General features: G+C 37.0%; 1 protein-coding gene across 1 annotated transcript in view; it reads right to left on the bottom strand.

Annotated features, from left to right (window-relative positions):
• LOC145988907 (huntingtin-interacting protein 1-like) overlaps nt 1–15147 on the bottom strand; it is a 145484-nt gene extending 130337 nt beyond the window's left edge. The window contains exon 1 of the mRNA XM_083124199.1: nt 14889–15147. Within this exon, the coding sequence (XP_082980325.1) occupies nt 14889–14972 (84 nt within the window). The 5' untranslated portion in view covers nt 14973–15147. The remainder of the gene's footprint in view (nt 1–14888) is intronic.
• Between the last annotated feature and the right edge of the window lie 3439 nt (nt 15148–18586).

Genomic DNA, 18586 nt, shown 5'->3' on the forward strand with positions numbered 1-18586 from the left:
ATATGAACAAATGACTGGATGTCAGAATTTACAGTTTTACATTCTCTTAAGCTGCTTTATGCTTTCTTCAATTGTACCTAATGTTTTAACGTGCTTTTAAGAAGGTCAACGTGTGAGGGAATTGAAATGTCATAGCATGACTTATTCATTACAATTTATTGCATTAAATAACGATGGTAAAGCAGAACTGCATGAAGAATTTCGACAGAAACGATAGCACCCCCAATAGGTCCTGTGTGAATTCTGAACATCTAATACTAATTTCCACTTCCTCATAAAGGAATGAAATAGGCATTTGCAATAAATTCGTAGGTCCAGTATGAGACGAGTAAAGAGTATGGACGTCCACAGGATCTTTTCCAGGGAGGGACAAGCAAGGTATTTCCAGAAAGAAAACAAACAAGGCATACCATCTACCATAATAATGCTGCCTCTTCACAAATCACTCATTAAGTTATCATTTTCCGGAAATATCCTTGTAACAATTAACTGTGGCTAAAATGAAGTAATATATGTGAAATATATTATTTTAGGTTGACATTCATTTTCCAGGCAGCAGCACCCCCTCCCTTGTTCCCCTCCAGATATCCATGGTCAAGGGGTTGAATTTTGAATTTATGCAGTGCCCGACAAGGGGATATCTCAAAAAGTTGAAGTGGGGAAAGGAGAAAGTAAATTTTGTAAGATTCTTTTTTAACATGGGCCACTGCCCATGAACTCTTATGTAAGGATGTATATTTTTTTTATGATTTCTTTTCAGTTTTGAGAACATTAGGCCCTTACAACGTTAGAGGCTCTCTGAAACCATTCACCTCCGTTCCACCATGGGAACTGGATAGAACATCTACTAAATGAGAAACTGTTATTCTTGAATGTGTATGCCTTTACACTATCTTGGAGGTTATTTTTTCTTGTAAGAAAATGAAGAATCTTACTTAACCCTTAGTACGCCGCACGGTCTGACGAAAGTAAGCCCAGTGTCGCCGAGGCTTTGAGCGGGAAATTTGAATTCGTATACATCATGGAGAAAAATCGTAATAACTCTGGCACTATGGGACCAATCTACTTCGGATAACTTTTATCTTGCAGGCAATACATCGGTGCATGCAACCATGTAAAATTTGGATGCCCCAACCGCGGGGGGGGGGGGGGGGGTTACGAGCGAGGGCTGCATCCCCCCAATTTCAATGAAAAAAAATAAAAATGTGGAGTTTGCCCCCTCTTCTCCAGCTACTTTGGGGAGAAAACCGGAACTTTTGCTTTTTTTTCAAAGAATGGACCTTCCGCAACAGAATGAAACTTGATTCATGTTCGTGGGTGCAATACAATTTGAATAATAAGGCAAAACGTAAAACTCTAGCGAATTTTAGCCAATTTGCATATTATTCATAAAATTGTTATAACTGACACTATGGGACCAATCTACTTCGGATAACTTTTGTTTTGCAGGCAGAACATCAGTGCATGCAACCATGTAAAATTTGGATGCCCCAACCGCGGGGGGCTTACGGGCCGGGGCTGCATCCCCCCAATTTCAATGAAAAAAATCATAAAAAAATGGAGTATGCCCCCTCTTCTCCAGCTAGTTTGGGGAGAAAACCGAAACTTTTGCTTTTTTTTCAAAGAATGGACCTTCCGCAACAGAATGAAACTTGATTCATGTTCGTGGGTGCAATACAATTTGAATAATAAGGCAAAACGTAATACTCTAGCGAATTTTAGCCAATTTGCATATTATTCATAAAATTGTTATAACTGACACTATGGGACCAATCTACTTCGGATAACTTTTGTTTTGCAGGCAGAACATCAGTGCATGCAACCATGTAAAATTTGGATGCCCCAACCGCGGGGGGTTACGGGCGGGGGCTGCATCCCCCGAATTTCAATGAAAAAATCATAAAAATTTGGAGTATGCCCCCTCTTCTCCAGCTACTTTGGGGAGAAAACCCGAACTTTTGCTTTTTTCGTTCGCACTTGCATCTTGTGTAGCTACTGTGAATCTATTTCTCCCTTTTGACTCGGCTCTTTGTGGAAATATGTCCGGAAGGAAACGTTTGTGCGTTAGGGAAATCGATGAGATGTTATATGATACGAAGTGTTTATGGTGAGGCCTTTGTTAGTCCTAACAGAGGAGGGAGGGAGCCTTTGCAATCCTTTCTTTTGTCTATACTTCTGGATAGACACACGCTTTAGACTCATGCTTTTGGCCTCTGGCTATCGTCAAGCTTCATTGCATTTCTAACATAGAGGCGACAGAAAGCTGACACTGCCAAACCTCATCCAATCCCCTCTCTCCTTGCCCTACCCCCCCGCCCCTACTTCAGCTCGATCACCAGGTCTAAACACAAAGAAGAATGTGTGCCTTATCAGTACTAAATCACAGCGTTGGAAGCTTGGAGGAAAACAGCATCGTAAATACCAAGCATTTATTGTGTCTGTCAACTGAAGAGCGAACACGTGTTTGGGTGAGCCAAACACGTGACATATTCCGAGAAAGGAGGGGGTGGGGGGATTTGGAATTTTCGAAACACGATTGCAAATTATGTTCCCGAACGAACTGTCAGTGTTTCAACCTCAATATACAAATATAAGTGTGGCAAACCCTCGATAATTGTATCTAAAGCTGTTTGTAACATATGTGTTACAGCGGCTACAAGGGACATACTTTTTTTTGTAACATATGTGTTACGGCGGCGAACTAAGGGTTAAATTTCCATTTGTATATTTATATCAGCTGGTGCCATAGTCACCTCCATGCAAGTTCAGAATTTTTCATTCAGTTGCAGGTTTGCAAGTTGTCCTGAGATTTTCATTTATCATGCCCCACATCAGGCAGCTCGTTGGATGAAGGCAGAGCTTGTAGGTAATGATGTTTGTTTTCTTAAATGAGAAATTTCATCCCATACACACGCCGAAATCTCAGGAAAAATTATAACGCTTCCCATCCAAAACACTTGAACATGCGTAGTATGTCACATAGCTGGAGACCAAAGTTTGTGCCTTAGACTGCACAGTCATGGTGTGAGACGAAAAGTTATTCTAGTGACAGAAATGTCTAGGTTGGCATTACACACATCAGTACATGGTTAATGATATTATGGATTGCCTTCAATTTGTAGCAATATTTAAATATAATAATCTCCAAGTGTACCGATCATCATGGAAGAGGGATATTAGCCATGGTTGTGAACAAAATGCAAATCACATACATTACGATTATTCTGGAAAACAAGTTACATGTTATTGGTTATCACTCTGCTGCTAAATGAGATTTTGCAGCTATCTGTTTCATGCATAATATGTCAAGGTAAAAAAAAATATATATTTTCGAAAAAGTGTTCCATCACAAATTTTGTTCGATTTTTTTATATTTCCTAGTACCTCCTCAAAAATGTCCAGAGTGTGATGAATGTAATTTTTATTTTAAGAAGAAACTGATCCTAGAAAATTAATGCTCTGGCAATGAGCATAACTGCCCAGTGAGAGTTTTCTATTTTACATTTTAAAACCATATAGGACTAAACTAAAAAGTTGCATTGTGTGATAATAATTCAGCACATAAAATTTGAGTGCTCTAAATTAATATTTCACTGGGGTGATTGGCATAAAAATATAAATGGAAAGTGGTGGGGGCAGCAGATGCTCTGTGATTTGACAGCTTCTACTACCCTCGCATTTTCAAACAAAATCATTTTGCATTGTGAGTAAAGAATAGAGTGCTGCATGGGACCACTTTCGTTCAAACTCGTTGGAGTCTCCCATGTACCGTACTCGTAGTGGAATAATTGGCAGAGTTTAATGAGCAGCACTGTCAACCCAAAACCCATACATTGTAAGGAAACCACTCCATGCAATTACAATTCTAAATAATAATTCCGCATAATATTATCTAAGACTCAAATACAATATGAGTGAAAATATGCAATAACTACAAACCGAAACGTAAAATTGATACACATGTTGACAGACCTGCCTAGGCAATTACAAATATTGTATCACAGTACAATTACCCGCACATCATTGTTCACTTGCCAAAAAGGATAATTATATTCTGCAAAATAATAAAATGCAGTTATAACATTAAATCAAACATCATTTTAATGTGACAATAATTGTAGACACAGAAAATGACAGGCAAGGTAGTTTCAGTTTTCATTTTCACATATCTCGGTAAGATATACAAAACTGCATTTTAACATGGAGACAATGTCTATGTTTACTTTAATTTTCAATTTCACTTAGTCTTCTACTTCACGATCCAAAATTTCAGTATGTTCGCAAAAAAATCTGGCTACAAGCTCCTATAGGACACTTGCTCTATTCATGAAGGGAAACCAAATGTGGACGGTATTCCAAGTGAACTACACGTTTCCGATTTATTGAAATTTCAACATGAGCCTATTATTTCTTGTGACGTGGAGAGTGTGTTTTCAGAGTATAAAAGTATTATCGTGGATAACAGGCATAAGTTTACTTTTGCGTATCTGGAACAATACGTAGTTATTAAGCACAATAGTAACCTTTCATGCTGAGTAGAATGAGAGACAGCTGGTGAAATTCCACCTTCTGCTAATCGTGACGTTCAGTGAAGTCAGAAACAGTATGTGGACTTATGATAAAGATACATATACAAAAACCATATGTAAAATATGGTAAATTGTCAAAAAGGTAAGCCAAATCATATTTATTTACTGATGGAAACAGTGGAATTAAAAAATAGTTACAAGCTATGGCTAAATTTTCTGAGTTTGATGTCAATTTTTAAAACTTTAAATGCATATTTTCATGATTTAAAGAGCATATTTCGAGCATTTTAACAGCATATTTAACGGTTTTTTAGTACATAACTATCCGAAGCCTAGTCATCATCCAACCAGTTATGAGGTGATGTTTCACCAGCACGACAAATCACCAGTCGATCGTAGGTTTCAAATGTCAGATGCTCGGATAAAAATATCAAGATATCTAGATAACCTTAATTAATATATCCAGCCCCAACCTCCATGACGGAGTGGTTAGCACTGACCGCTAGAGGTTCCATTGTGTGCTTTAGCCTGAAACACATACATACATATATGTACACATATACATATACGTATTAGCTTTTTCCTATGAAGTGTTGACCTGTGGAGCAGATTTGAACAGCACATTTAAACCAATTTGAACAATGATCAAAATTCCCCATAAGTTCATAATAAGAAAATATTAAGTGAAGCATTTCAAGCAAATCGAATGGTGAAAATACTCATTATAATACACATTATAGCTAACACCACGTCAAGTTATAACATGTTAAACATTTCATTTCCAGTAAAAATAATAAAAACAAGACATTGTTCAAATGTGTCTCATGCATGGGGCAGATTAAGTTTTGTCTAATGCATTTAACTTTCAAACTAACTTGGATTTTTGTGAGATGTAGGATGACAGGTATCATAATAATAAATAACAAAATCTATAACCTAGTAAAAGTGATTGCTAAGGGCTTCTTCTGAATATCCACATGGTTTCTTATTGTTTTATGCAAAAGTAGCGAGTAGCATAGCGAGCTACGTTTTGGTGAATGTAGCTGTATCGAATCTACATTATTGGAAGAGTATAGGCAACTATAGCTGTAGCAAAGCTACTTTTAAATTATAGTGTCCTGACCACTGGTGTTTGCTAGTACTGAGAGCTCTTTTCTTCGGCAATTTACTCTATTTGAAAACAAATATTTTGAAACAAAAATGTAATAAAGAAGAAAGTAAATAATAAACCACTAGAAATACAAAAAAATATTAATAATAATTAAAATGTGGTGAAGTTAAATGCTGCACTCACTTACGACTAACGGTGCGACTCAAGAGAGCACAACAGATCCTGAGTTAAACTGGCGCAACCTACGACCTTACCTGGTCTGATATCATGGGATAGATGTGCATGGTTTCTAATTGGATGTATCAAGTGTGCATAAATTCATTTTGGAGTAATGGTTCAGATTGTTTTATGATTTTTTTAAAATTCTCCTAGCAGAAAGACTATCGTAGAATTTTGGAAATCATTGTCACACGAAATTTGAATCCTTAAAGTAATGAGCACTGTTTGGATTTGAAAAAAAAAGAAGTTATTTATGCTAAAAAAAAACCTTTTGTCGTTCCATGTAAAGTGAACCAAATTTTGGTCAATTTTGAACGTGACCATCTCTGATTTTATTCATACTTAGTTGTTATAAAGTAGCTACCACCTAAGGTAGGAAAAACTGCAAAATCACAGATTTGTATCTGTTGTAGTTCTCCAGTTAGAACCCTCTGAAATAGGCTATGAAAAAAAGCACAATTTTCGGCACACATGCAATCACAAAAAACTCATAAATCAAGCTAGAATTGACTTAGAAAGTTGAGATAAGAACCAAATTGTTGTTTTTGCTATGAGCTTTAATTAGCTATGTCACACGACTACTTTTCAATTTTTTTTCATTTCAAGGTCATTCAAACTTTTTTTGAAAATATAATTTTTCAAAAACCCATATTTTGAAATTTTTTTAAAAAATACACATAGAAACATACATATTTCAACAGCAAGTCTTAGAACTTTGGTAAGAATTTACAATACCGGAAACTTTCGTAATTTCTATCCTAGTTCTTATGCTCACGAAATACATAGTCCTGTTGAAGTATCTGAAGTTAACATGTGAGGATGATGTGTTGAAATTGTTACTTTACGTGCAGAAGTTGTAAAATAAGCTTTTCAATTACCATGATCGTTCTCCGTATACAAGCATGGAAACCATGTTTGTTCAACGTAGCGTTCACTTGTTCAGTAATCTGCGTGGGGTGAGGAAGATGGCGACTTTGAAGGTAGGAAATGAAGTTCTTTCTTTCGTAAGTTTCTTTTAGTAACTTTTAGTTGGGTACATATTAATAATACAAGACATTCGTTCATATTTTGCATAGTCAATAATTTAGGACACTTGATCACGAGTGTGTAGTTAAAATTTGTCGCTCAAGTGCTACGAAACTGACATTTTTTTACGGTGCCCCACAAACCATTCACGCATAGCCCCACAAACCATTCATGGTTTGGTTAGGCAAACATGGTTAAAATTTCGTTCTAAAACGTAAACTATTGAAATAACCATTGTTTTCGTGGAGAAATCCAGGGTTTCTGTTCCAATCGCGAACCACTCAATTTCGCTTATTTTGCAATTTCTACACGTGACCCCGAAATATTAACTTCAAATTCGTGATTAGGCCTCAATTAGCGAGTATGTGAAATATTACAAAAATCGGGGAGGGGTCCGGTATTGTAAATTCGCTCCACAACTTTTGTTATGGGATAGCAATGGGATCATAGTTTTTGACATGTATAAACAAATACTATACACTAGGTAAGACCATATGACAAGGGAATATTGCAATGTAAATTCCATTCCTTTGTAAAGGGACTATGCTGTTTACCAAATTGGTCAAATGGTGAAATAATGGGTATGTAGGAAAGGGGAGTAACTTGGGGTCTCAATTTTTTTTTGGGGGGAGGGCAACTTTTTAACAAATAGTTTTGAAACTACTATTGTATAACATATTTAAAAGTTTTCATAATTACCAGGATTTTATAAAGCATTGTTCTAAGCCTCAAAATATTGGGGCAAGGCAAGTGCCCCCTTGTCCCCCCAAGTTATGCCTCTGATTTAGGATGGCTATGGGTGAAATATTATGACCAACCGCAGTCTGAAAGCATGCCACAATAAGAGTTAGCCAGGGAATGCAAGTCTGAACATGTTCAAACAAGTAAATGCTTGCTGTTTCCATCAGCCAGCATTCAGTTGTGCCTCGACTCTCCTGCAGTGAAGTTGCTCTTTGCACAGGTTACATAAAGACTATGTATTTCTGCAAGTTAAGTAGTGGGTTCAGTAAAAGGGTTATTATTACTGATATTAGACATTGTGCGAGTGTTGTTATTTTCCACTGGCTGAAAGAGTAAGTGAAACAGCAAAGACTTTCTGCTGCAACCCTTTTAAGACAGACAGACACCAGAGTGTTAAAAGAAGTCTCGGGCCTGTCACTGAATGGATGTGCAACATGTCCGACATCATTGTGGCAAGTATAAAAATTTGACAGTTGTAGGAAACAAATGAAGTTGCAACAGGTTACAAATCAGGAGGAAGATGACTGTTCAGTACCCGTACCTAGTAATATTGACGAAGCATTTGTGTCCGTAGATGTCAAGTTTAGAGTATTTGAATAACTCTCTAATCTCTCTAGAAGAATCACCTGTTGCTAAGAGAAAATTGCAAATGAAAGCATACAGTGATAAAAAATATAGGAAAATAAAAATATGTTTGAGAGAAAAGTTACTAACAGAAGCAAGTACAGATGCAGAGAAAACTGTGGAAAAGAATGCAGAATGTGAAATGATCAGTCAGCTAAAACAAAAGTTTCAAGAACATAATGTAAGTGTGAGTGAAAAATTGCAAATTTTAACAGTACTACCTAAAAGCTGGTCATGCAATAAAATACAAAGAGAATTTCAGGTTAGCAACAGAATGGCAAGAAAAGCGAGAGCATTGGTTAAAGAAAAGGGTATTTTGGCAACCCCTAATCCTAAACCTGGAAAGGTTTTAAATGAAGCTGTCATTGAAAAGGTAATCAGTTTCTACAACAGTGATGCTGTCAGCCGTATTATGCTTGAAAAAAAAAAAAAAGACTTTGTTTCAATAAAAACAGGTGACTGTAGAATTCATGTTCAAGAGGCTAGTGTTGGGCAACTTGAAGGAACTGTATGAGCTGTTCAAAAACGAAAATCCTACTGATAAGATTGGGTTTACAAAATTCGCTGATTGATGACCTAAACATTTTGTCTTGGCAGGTGAAAGTGGTGCCCACACAGTCTGCATTTGCCCAACACATCAAAATATGAAACTAATGATACAAGTGCTGAAATCCAAGAAAATTACACTGTATTATCGCACAGTCTAAGTGACTATAAATCGGGTTTAGTGCAGATAATGTGTATAGCGCCAGGTACAGCATGCCACCTTAATGAATGTCTTTCGTGTCCTGGTGTAGGTAATTTTAAAGATGAGTTACAGTTGCAGCTAAATAATCAACTGGTAGACTATGTTAAATACAAGCAATGGGTATCTGTTGACAGCTATGTAATTTAGTAACGTTCACTAAAACTGTAGATGAGTTTGTAGAATCTTAATGTCAACAGTTGTTTGTTTTAAAGAGAATTATTTTATTGCAAGGGAACAGACAGATTATTACAATTACTTGAAGCAGAATATTGAAGAAAATGAGGCTGTGGTATGTATGGACTTTGCGGAAAATTATTCATTTATAGTACAAGTTAAGGCCCAGTCTTTTCATTGGAACAATGAGCAAGCAACTATGTTTCCAATAGCAGTCTACTACAAGGATCACAATGATCTAAAATTCAAAAGTATTGTATGTATCTCTGAATGTCTGCAGCATGACACTTACCGTTCATTTATTTAAAAAAAGCTTATCTCTCATCTTAGATTGGTACTGATTAGAGATTTGAAACAAATTTACTACTGTGGTTCAGCTGTGGAGTTCAAAAACAGGAAAAACTTCTCATTTGCCACCATGTTAATGATTTTGGAGTAGCAGCGGAGCGGCATTTTTATGCTACAGCTCATGGGAAAGGAGTGTGTGATGGTCTGGGCAGTACTGTGAAAAGACTTGCAGGAAGGGCAAGCCTGCAGCGGACCTATGATAATCAAATAATTACACCATCACAGCTGTTTACATGGTGTGAGGAAAACATCCGACTCCATACAGTTCTTCTTCAATGAAGAACAAACAAAACTTGCAGATAGATTTCTGTCTGCAAAACCGATACCAGGTACACATAAATTCCAGTTTCATCCCGGTGTCTGATACAGTGTTGGTGACAAAGGTATTTTAAAAAAGTGAACAGTCATGCACTTTTACTATGTTTGGAGCAGACGTGAAACAGAGGCTGCAACTGGCAGAAGTGAAAGGATGTGTAACATGTGAGAACAACAATCATTGGTGGCTTGCTGTAGTCTTGGACAAGAACGAGGCTGCAAATATGGTGGAAGTTTAGTTTCTGCACCCTGCTGGTCCTTCTCTATCACTTAATTTCAAAAGCAACTATGCATATAAACTACAAGTGCCTGTCTCTCAGATCCTCACCCTTGTGGAATCCAGATGTCCCACTGGCCGTATTAACTACCTTTCAAAGAAATGGATGCAGCAACCATGGCTCTTGAAAATTACCGTACAGTAAATTAACGTTGTTGCCATGAAAGAAGGGAAGGTACGATAATTATGTTTTCCTTGTAGAGTATAATGAACTTTTAGATTTAACTGTAATATTCCCGTGTCATATGTTCTTACCTAGTACATAGTATTTGTTTATACATGTCAAAAACTATGATCCATTGCGGTCCCATAACAAAACTTCTAAGACTTGATGTTGAAATATGTATGTTTGTGTGTTTTTTAAAAATTTTCAAGATATAGGTTTTTAAAAAATTCTATTTTCAAAAAAAGTTTGAATGACCTTGAAATGAAAAAAATGAATAGTGGTCATGTGATATATCTAATTAAAGCTCATAGCAAAAGCAACAATTTGCTTCTTATCCCAACCTTCTACGTCAATTCTAGCTTGATTTATGACTTTTTTGTGATTGCATGTGTGCAGCAAATTGTGCTATTTTTCATACTTTAGAGGGCTCTAACTAGAAAAGTACAACAGATAAAAACTGAAATTTTGCAGTTTTTCCTACCTTAGGGTAGTACTTCATGACAATAAAGTATGAATAAAATTAGAGATGGTCAGGTGTTTTTCATTGGTTCACTTGACATGGAATGACCTTGTTTGGATTTTAAAAAAGTTATTTATGTTAAATAAACAACTTAAATTCCCTTACGCAAGCATACACGCTTCGCATGGATAATGTATTTTCCATTGACAAGCAACTGTAAGTATCATAGACTAGTGGGAATGATGAATGTAGAAGTAAATTGGAAGCTTAGTAGAATGCATTTAGGGGCTTTATTTTAATGTTAAGAGAACCAAACCTGAACTGCCTAACCGGTAACGGTTCCAATTGTTTTATGATTTCTCCAGCACAAAGACTAATTATAGTAGAATTTTGGAAATCATTGTCACACGAAATTTCAACCTTCCTTAAGCCAATTTCTAACATGCATTTAACAGGGACTCTATAGAGAAAGCCGGGGAGCCGGAGCGAAGGCGGGGCCGCATTAGCGGTTGGGGGCGGTAGGTCAATTACCCTAGGGGCGGAGCCCGGAATCAGTGGGAAATTTGGACTCAAAAGTTTCAAACGGCAATATCTGACCTTCAGTTGGCTATAAATTGGTAAATAGTTCTTTCCACGCTCCAGATTTATGTTCTTCACAATTAGTATTACATAATGTTCACAAAAACAAAGAAAGAAGTCTGAAATCGAAGGTGTAGAAATAAAAACTTAATTTAGATTATTTTGCTATTTATATCTGAGAAAGAAAAAGTATTACTACGTTGGAAAGTGTACTTTCAGGAATTATTAAATTGGGAACACTTACCGTCTGAAGATGAAATACCCGAAAAATTGGAAAATGATACTGAAATTCCAATACCAACATATGAGGAGGTAAATAAAATCATAAAATCCTTAAAAATGAATAAGTCACCTGGTTCAGATAATATCACAGCAGAACTGATAAGACACGGAGGATATATGATAAGGAATAAAATTTATAATTTGATACTCAACATATGGAATAAAGAGGAAATGACACAAGAATGGCTACATGGTATCATTTGCCCAATCTTTAAAAAAGGAGACAGGTTGCAGTGTAATAACTACAGACCAATTACGCTTCTGAATGTCGCATACAAAATCTTTGCAATTCTTCTACAAAATAGAATCTCTGAAATTACAGAAAACAAATTGGGTGAATATCAAATGGGATTTAGACCAAATAGATCTACAGTTGATAATATATTCATACTGCGACAAATATATGAAAAATGTTATGAATATAATATTGAATTGCATAACATATTTATCGATTTTATGCAAGCATTTGACTCAGTAAATAGAAATATAATTCCTACATGTCTAAAGAAAATTAATGTCCCAAACAAACTAATAAGATTAATAAAGTTGACATTACAAAACACTACAGCAGTAGTAAAAGGAAACAATGATTTTAGTCAGATAAATAGAGGAGTAAAACAAGGAGACCCATTATCAGCAACTTTATTTAGCATAGTCATGGATGAAATAATTCAGAAGTTGGAAATCAGAGGAAACATTTCAACAAGATTAAGACAGATCTGTGCATATGCAGACGATATAGTAATTACTACAAGAACTAAGCAATCAATGGTGGACTCACTAGTGAAACTAAAGCAACAGGCAATGAAATATGGACTAATAGTGAACGAAAAAAAGACAAAGTATATGAGATGTACAAGAAGAAAAAGCCAACAACAAAAAGAGGATATAGATACAATGCACATAGAGCAGGTACAGTCATTTAAATATCTCGGGTCAATAGTAAATGGAAACAATGAAATCGAAGAAGAAATTAAAGAAAGGATTGCAGCTGGAAATAGAGCATTTTATGCGAATAAGAGGATATTCCAATCCAAACTAGTTTCCAGAACAATAAAATTAAAGCTGTATAAATCCATAATAAGACCTGTGGTTACATATGGCTGTGAAACCTGGGTGCTGAAAGAAGATATAATTCGAAAACTAATGATATTTGAAAGAAAGATATTAAGGAAAATATATGGCCCAACGAGACAATCTAATAATATATGGCGAATAAAAACAAACGAAGAGCTTGAAACATTAATAAAGAGTAAGAATATAAGATGATTTATCAAAACACAAAGATTGAGCTGGTTGGGTCATAAAGAATGCCCGAAGAAAGAATTGTGAAACAAATTTACAATTGGAGACCTATTGCTACAAGATCACAAGGAAGGCCCAAAACCAGATGGATAGACGATGTCAGAAATGACATAAGAAAACTGAAGACACAGAACTGGAAGAAATGTGTGTTGAGTAGAGAAGAATGGAAGGATGTAATTGAGCAGGCCAAAGCCCATAAAGAGCTGTAGCGCCTTATAAGAAGAAGAAGAACAATTAGTATTACATAATGTTCACAAAAACAAAAAAAGAAGTCTGAAATCGAAGGTGTAGAAATAAAAACTTAATTTAGATTATTTTGCTATTTCCACGTGTGAGCACCAAAATTTAACTGCAGATTCGTGATTAGGGGGCCAAAATTAGTGAGTATGCCGAATTTCAAACAAAATGGAGAAATTCCCGGTATTGTAAAATCGCTCCGAAAAAAACAAATTAAAAATTTTCTTACGCACTTCTCATGGACAAGATATTCTCAGTCGACAAGTGACAGTAAATATCGTAGAAGCATGGGAATGAATGTAGAAGTAAATCGGAACCCTAGTAGAATACATTTAGGGACTCTATTTTAATGCTAAGGGAACCAAACCTAACCTGCCTAACCTAACTACGAAAGCATATATTGAACAAAACCTTAAGTAATCGCTAAAACTCCGCAGTATGAGTTAACAGACGTACATCGAAATCGAACCATGTAAAAATTGCATTCGTAGCATGATGAAATCGCAATAAAACAAAAGGAACTTGGGCTATAATTTGTTGCAATTGTTAGAAAAGTAGTGTCTCACATATGATGGTTCAGTACTAATATTCTTTAGGCAGGTTACTTGTTTGTTCATTTTGTCTACACCGTCCACTATACATTACTCATCACCATTACGGTACTAGTTTACTATCCTTCGGACAGATTTCTTCATTTCTACAGAAGAAACTACTTACCGTAATAAGTTCCTGTAGTATTGTCTAACATCGGGAAGGTGTTTTGTATGAAATTCAGGTAAGTTTTCCGTATCCTGGAAACAGATTTCTTCAAATTTAAAAGTTTGGGGGCAGGTGACTCCGGCCAATTTCTAACATGCCTTCAACAGGGAGTCTATAGAAAAAGCTGGGGAGCCAGAGCGGAGGCAGGGCCACGTTAGCAGTTGGGGGCAGTAGGTCAATTACCCCAGGGGCGGAGCCCGGAATCGGTGGGAAATTTGAGTCAACAATTTCAAACGAAATTAATTTTTTTGTTTAAATTTCGCACCGATTCCGGGATGGATTGCCCCAAAAACCATTCAAGGAATGTTCCGCGAAGCAGATAGGTAAGTACGAATGTCAAAAATTGACGAAACTCAGAAGTTATTGGTGTCCGAAGGATAGTAAATATTTACCCTTGTTTACTTCATTTAGCGTTCAATGTAGAAAAAAAAGAAATTACAGGAAATTATGTTCATTATAATTAAACATTTAGCCACCGACCTGGCACAAATACAAGCTTGAGAATTGCAGAATAAAGAATTTTGAAAATCCTCGTAAGTCATTCATATACCTTCACAGACTTAAAATTTTAAGTGTCTATTTCTGCATTCCAACTGATTGTTTTCATTGATAAATACGAACAAATTTATATTTTGTTATGAATCTGGCTGGTCAAAATAATGTGTATGCAGTTTAGTTTTCGCAATTGATGAGCATTATCAACTTATTTTTGTGTTGGGATGACTTAAATTATATCCTTTCAAATACAGATACTTTTTATAGAATCTACAATTATAAGTTAAATTTCATATGGTTGATAGACCTGAACCATTATATCAACAACAATCTGGCTCTCCCCCGGAAATTCGCCGCTAGATATGACAACCATCTGCTATATTTGTTACATGTATACGGCAAAGATACCTTCTACAGGTGGTGATATATGAAAGTACACATATTAAACGTTGTAAGTGGGTGAACTGTCAAAGTGTCATACAAACTTGCTCACCTGAAACTTCTCGAAATTCTCTCTTTCCAGTTCCAGACTAGTTTTGCGTTGCTGCAAAACTCTTGGTAACGATAAAGACGACATGTCTTCTGAATTACGATCTCACTTATTCACTTTTCTCACTTCCTCTTAATGTAAAAACTCACTCGCACACAAAATCATGGCATCGTCAAGCAGTTATTCCCACCACAGCACAAATACACTGAACACACTCACTCACTCAACCCTTCCCTTCACTTCCCATACTAGTTGCTGCGTGAACGACTGACGGAATGAACATCATGGCCAGTGTCATGGCTTCGAGCGCACCATTTCTTGCTTATTGGGTTATGACAACTCCTGCGCATGCATCGACAAGTTGATAACAAGCCTTCAGTTTTTATTTTAATTCAATATTTGTTTTATTTTACTGTTATATAGAACAGGGTATAGGATCAGATATATATATGGATATTGAACATTCATTCATTCATTTTTAAACCGGATATGAGCATATGTGGGAGGAAGGGGAGGAGTAGGTAGAACAGAGGCGGGGAGAAACTTTTCTGGTCTGGGAAGCGGCCAAGATGGGCAATCCGAGCAGTGCCGGCGCCAAAGAAATTTAGTTTAGGGGTAGCGAAGTTGAAAATAAAGAAAACATTAAACATATATGCATACTTTAATCACTTCACTACATCAAATACCCAGACAAGGGCGGGCTACGAAGCCAGGAGTCCCGGTTTCGAATCCCGGCCAGGTGGGAATGGGTGTTTGTGAGTGTCCATTCATCACTTTCATCATATCATCACTCATCCCCATCTTCGCAATTAACCAAAAGTGGCACAAAAGCGAAGTAAAATAAACTCAATCAATCAACCAGACAAGGGCGCCACCATGGGCGTCCGGAAGGGGGGGCAAGGGGCCACGGTCCCTGGAAAATGAATGTGTACCTGAAAATTGTATATTTCACACATAACTTAATTTCAATCACAGTAATTTATGTTAATTATTATAAATTCGTTGAAGAAACATGATAATTTCAGACTGAAATAGTGTTGTCCCCTCAAAAAAAAATCACTGCAGGATTCCGTGGCCAGGGTAACCTCCATAGGTAACCTCCTTCTTGTGAGAGTCCACCGGTCGCACCAAGTCGCACTCCCCCCCCCCCTAGAGTCTTTGCCGTTCCCTTCGCTGGCGACCATTGACCTCCTACAACCCTCCTCCGAAATTCTCTCCCGAAGGCTTTTGTGTCGTCGCTAAACATAGATGCTGTGTTTTTTATGACAGGAACAGGAATTTTGGGTTCACAAATTGCCTTCTGTAAGGAAAATAGGGAAAACATACCCGGTAGAGTGCGAAGAACAGGAATATATGAATAACATGGGCAAACCAATTCTACCAATTTTCAATTTACATTTGCTTCTGTCTTGCTGATTTCTGTTACTTGAACATAAATTTATCAAAAGGAAAAAGCTTAAATATTGAAGATGAAGCAAACTAAATTAAAATTCAAAGCTTAAGCAATTAAAGCACCTATATGTTGACTCCCCCCATTCTTGTATTTACAAAAATAGTGATTGTTTCTTCTCTCTAATCTTCAAAAGCAGCGAGAATACTTCTTCCACGGAACTGAATATTTTTAAAGGGAAAGATATCAGAAATAAATTATGTATATATTAGTTAATTTAAGTTGCTATATTCCGCCTCTTTAGATTAATAGTGATGAAGATGAACGTAGTCACGTAGCACGTAGCCAGGTGGAGGACTCGGGGGGCTGAAACCCCCCTCCCCGAAATCCTATAAATATCTAATTTAAAACATGTATAGTGGTAATTAATTTATCTTCATTAGCAGGATTAAACACCTTGCATAATACGTTGTAATCTGAGATTCATCTTCAGGACTTCTAACCCCACTGTTTCAACTTTATGTGGCGGCTGCTAATAAGGGATGATCCCCACCCCCACCTTGAAATAAAATTCTGGCTCTGGCCTGCAATGATTCGAACTTTTAAAACCTGTCATTGCAGGTAATTTCGAGTTCGGAAAGGGATTTTTTTTATCATTCATAGGGAATTTCATTCTGAGCCAGGAACACAACAACAGAAGTTTGGTGCGTGAAACTGAATACTTGTAGTCGTTGGCTTTGTGCTGTGCTTCGTGTTTATTATTTATTTAGGTGTTAGTGTTCTTCGTGATAGTGCTGTGTTAAAGGATAATGGATGTGATACAAGATTTGCTGGTGAAACCTTTTGGAACAAGATCTTTTCAGGAGAACTTGCAAATTGTAAATACAGGTAGGCCAGTGCCATCGCTTGACCTTATTTCTACACACAAAGACAAAAATCGGGAATATGTGAGGCATTTTCGCAAGCAAATTATGACAAAACACCACGGTTGACAGGAAGTATAAGTGTTAATAAGCTTTTTTGTTGGCCGTGCTTATTTTTCAGGGCTGAAAAGAATGTATGGACGCGTGGCGGATAATGTAATCTCAACAATCTTTGCAACGCTTGTGCCAAACATGAAAATTCAAAAAGTCACATAACTTCTTTGTTAAGCTGCAATCTTTCGCACAGACACGTATTGACGTGCAACTGGACAAACAGCGAGCTTTGGATGTGGTGTAGTGCAACACACATATCTTTGCCGTTGCGCAGATAGCCTACCAATTTTCGTTTCGTCTCCCTCTCTATTAGCATCACGTGTTCTACGCTGCTCGCCAACCTTCGCCATTGTTGCCATATTGTCATTCCATTCCTGGACACACTCGCGCAAACATAATTGAAAACGATTGAATAGCGCTCCAGCTCGCGGTTCACACCGTTCGACAGGGACGGTAATGTGGCAATATAGCATGACGAAGTGGTTTCTTCTTTTATGCAGTGCATGTTCATTGGCTAGTTAGTAACTAGTGTTGCCAACTGTAATAATGAAGAACTATTTCTGTCACTGAAGGAGAAAGGCAGTAGTGTTGCCCACGGGACGAGACGGGACAGGCTTTTGAAAATTCGAGACGAGACGAGGTTGACCATGTGTCATAAGACAAACGAATATTTTCGAAACGAGACAGCATTTCCACGAGACTCCACGAGACGAGACAGGCCAAAGTTTCGTCTCGTGGGCAACACTAAAAGGCAGTTAAAGTGATGTTGAGTTTTGTTGGATTGGAAGCACCGTAATTTTATTTTATACAATTTGACCGGTTTGACGTTGTGTGCGTGTATTGCGTGTGTATGTGGAAGTGTGTGTTTGTTAATGAACGTTAAATTCCATAATGCCTCCAGTTCTGTCAAAGTTGAAATCAAAAACCTTGCATAGCCAAGCTCGGGAAATTCACAAATTGTTCATATTTCATAATTTTGGAATTGTTCAAAAGAAATAAATTATGTGGCTCCATCAGCATTTCAACTCTTGGCTCCGGCACGTGTTCTTGTAGAAATTTCATAGAGGAGGCTGTCATTTTTGCTGCTTAATGCGATGCATATTGTTTTCTGTGTTAAAATTGCCATGCTTTGATGGGTGACAAATTAAAAAAAAAAAAAAAAAGAGCCCCGCAGCTTATCGGCTAGTGGCGGTATATGTACTACTTGTTATTGTTGTGGAAGCCGACATCGTTTTTAAATGTACAACAAAGGCAACCGACTGTCGCCGATCACAGAGAGGCAATAATACTTGAGGAAGAGGGTTGTGGTTCAATTGTCGCGGTTTAACACGTTC

This window comes from Lepisma saccharinum, chromosome 6 (genome assembly GCF_977018435.1).
Source record: "Lepisma saccharinum chromosome 6, izLepSacc3.1, whole genome shotgun sequence".
NCBI lineage: Eukaryota > Metazoa > Arthropoda > Insecta > Zygentoma > Lepismatidae > Lepisma > Lepisma saccharinum.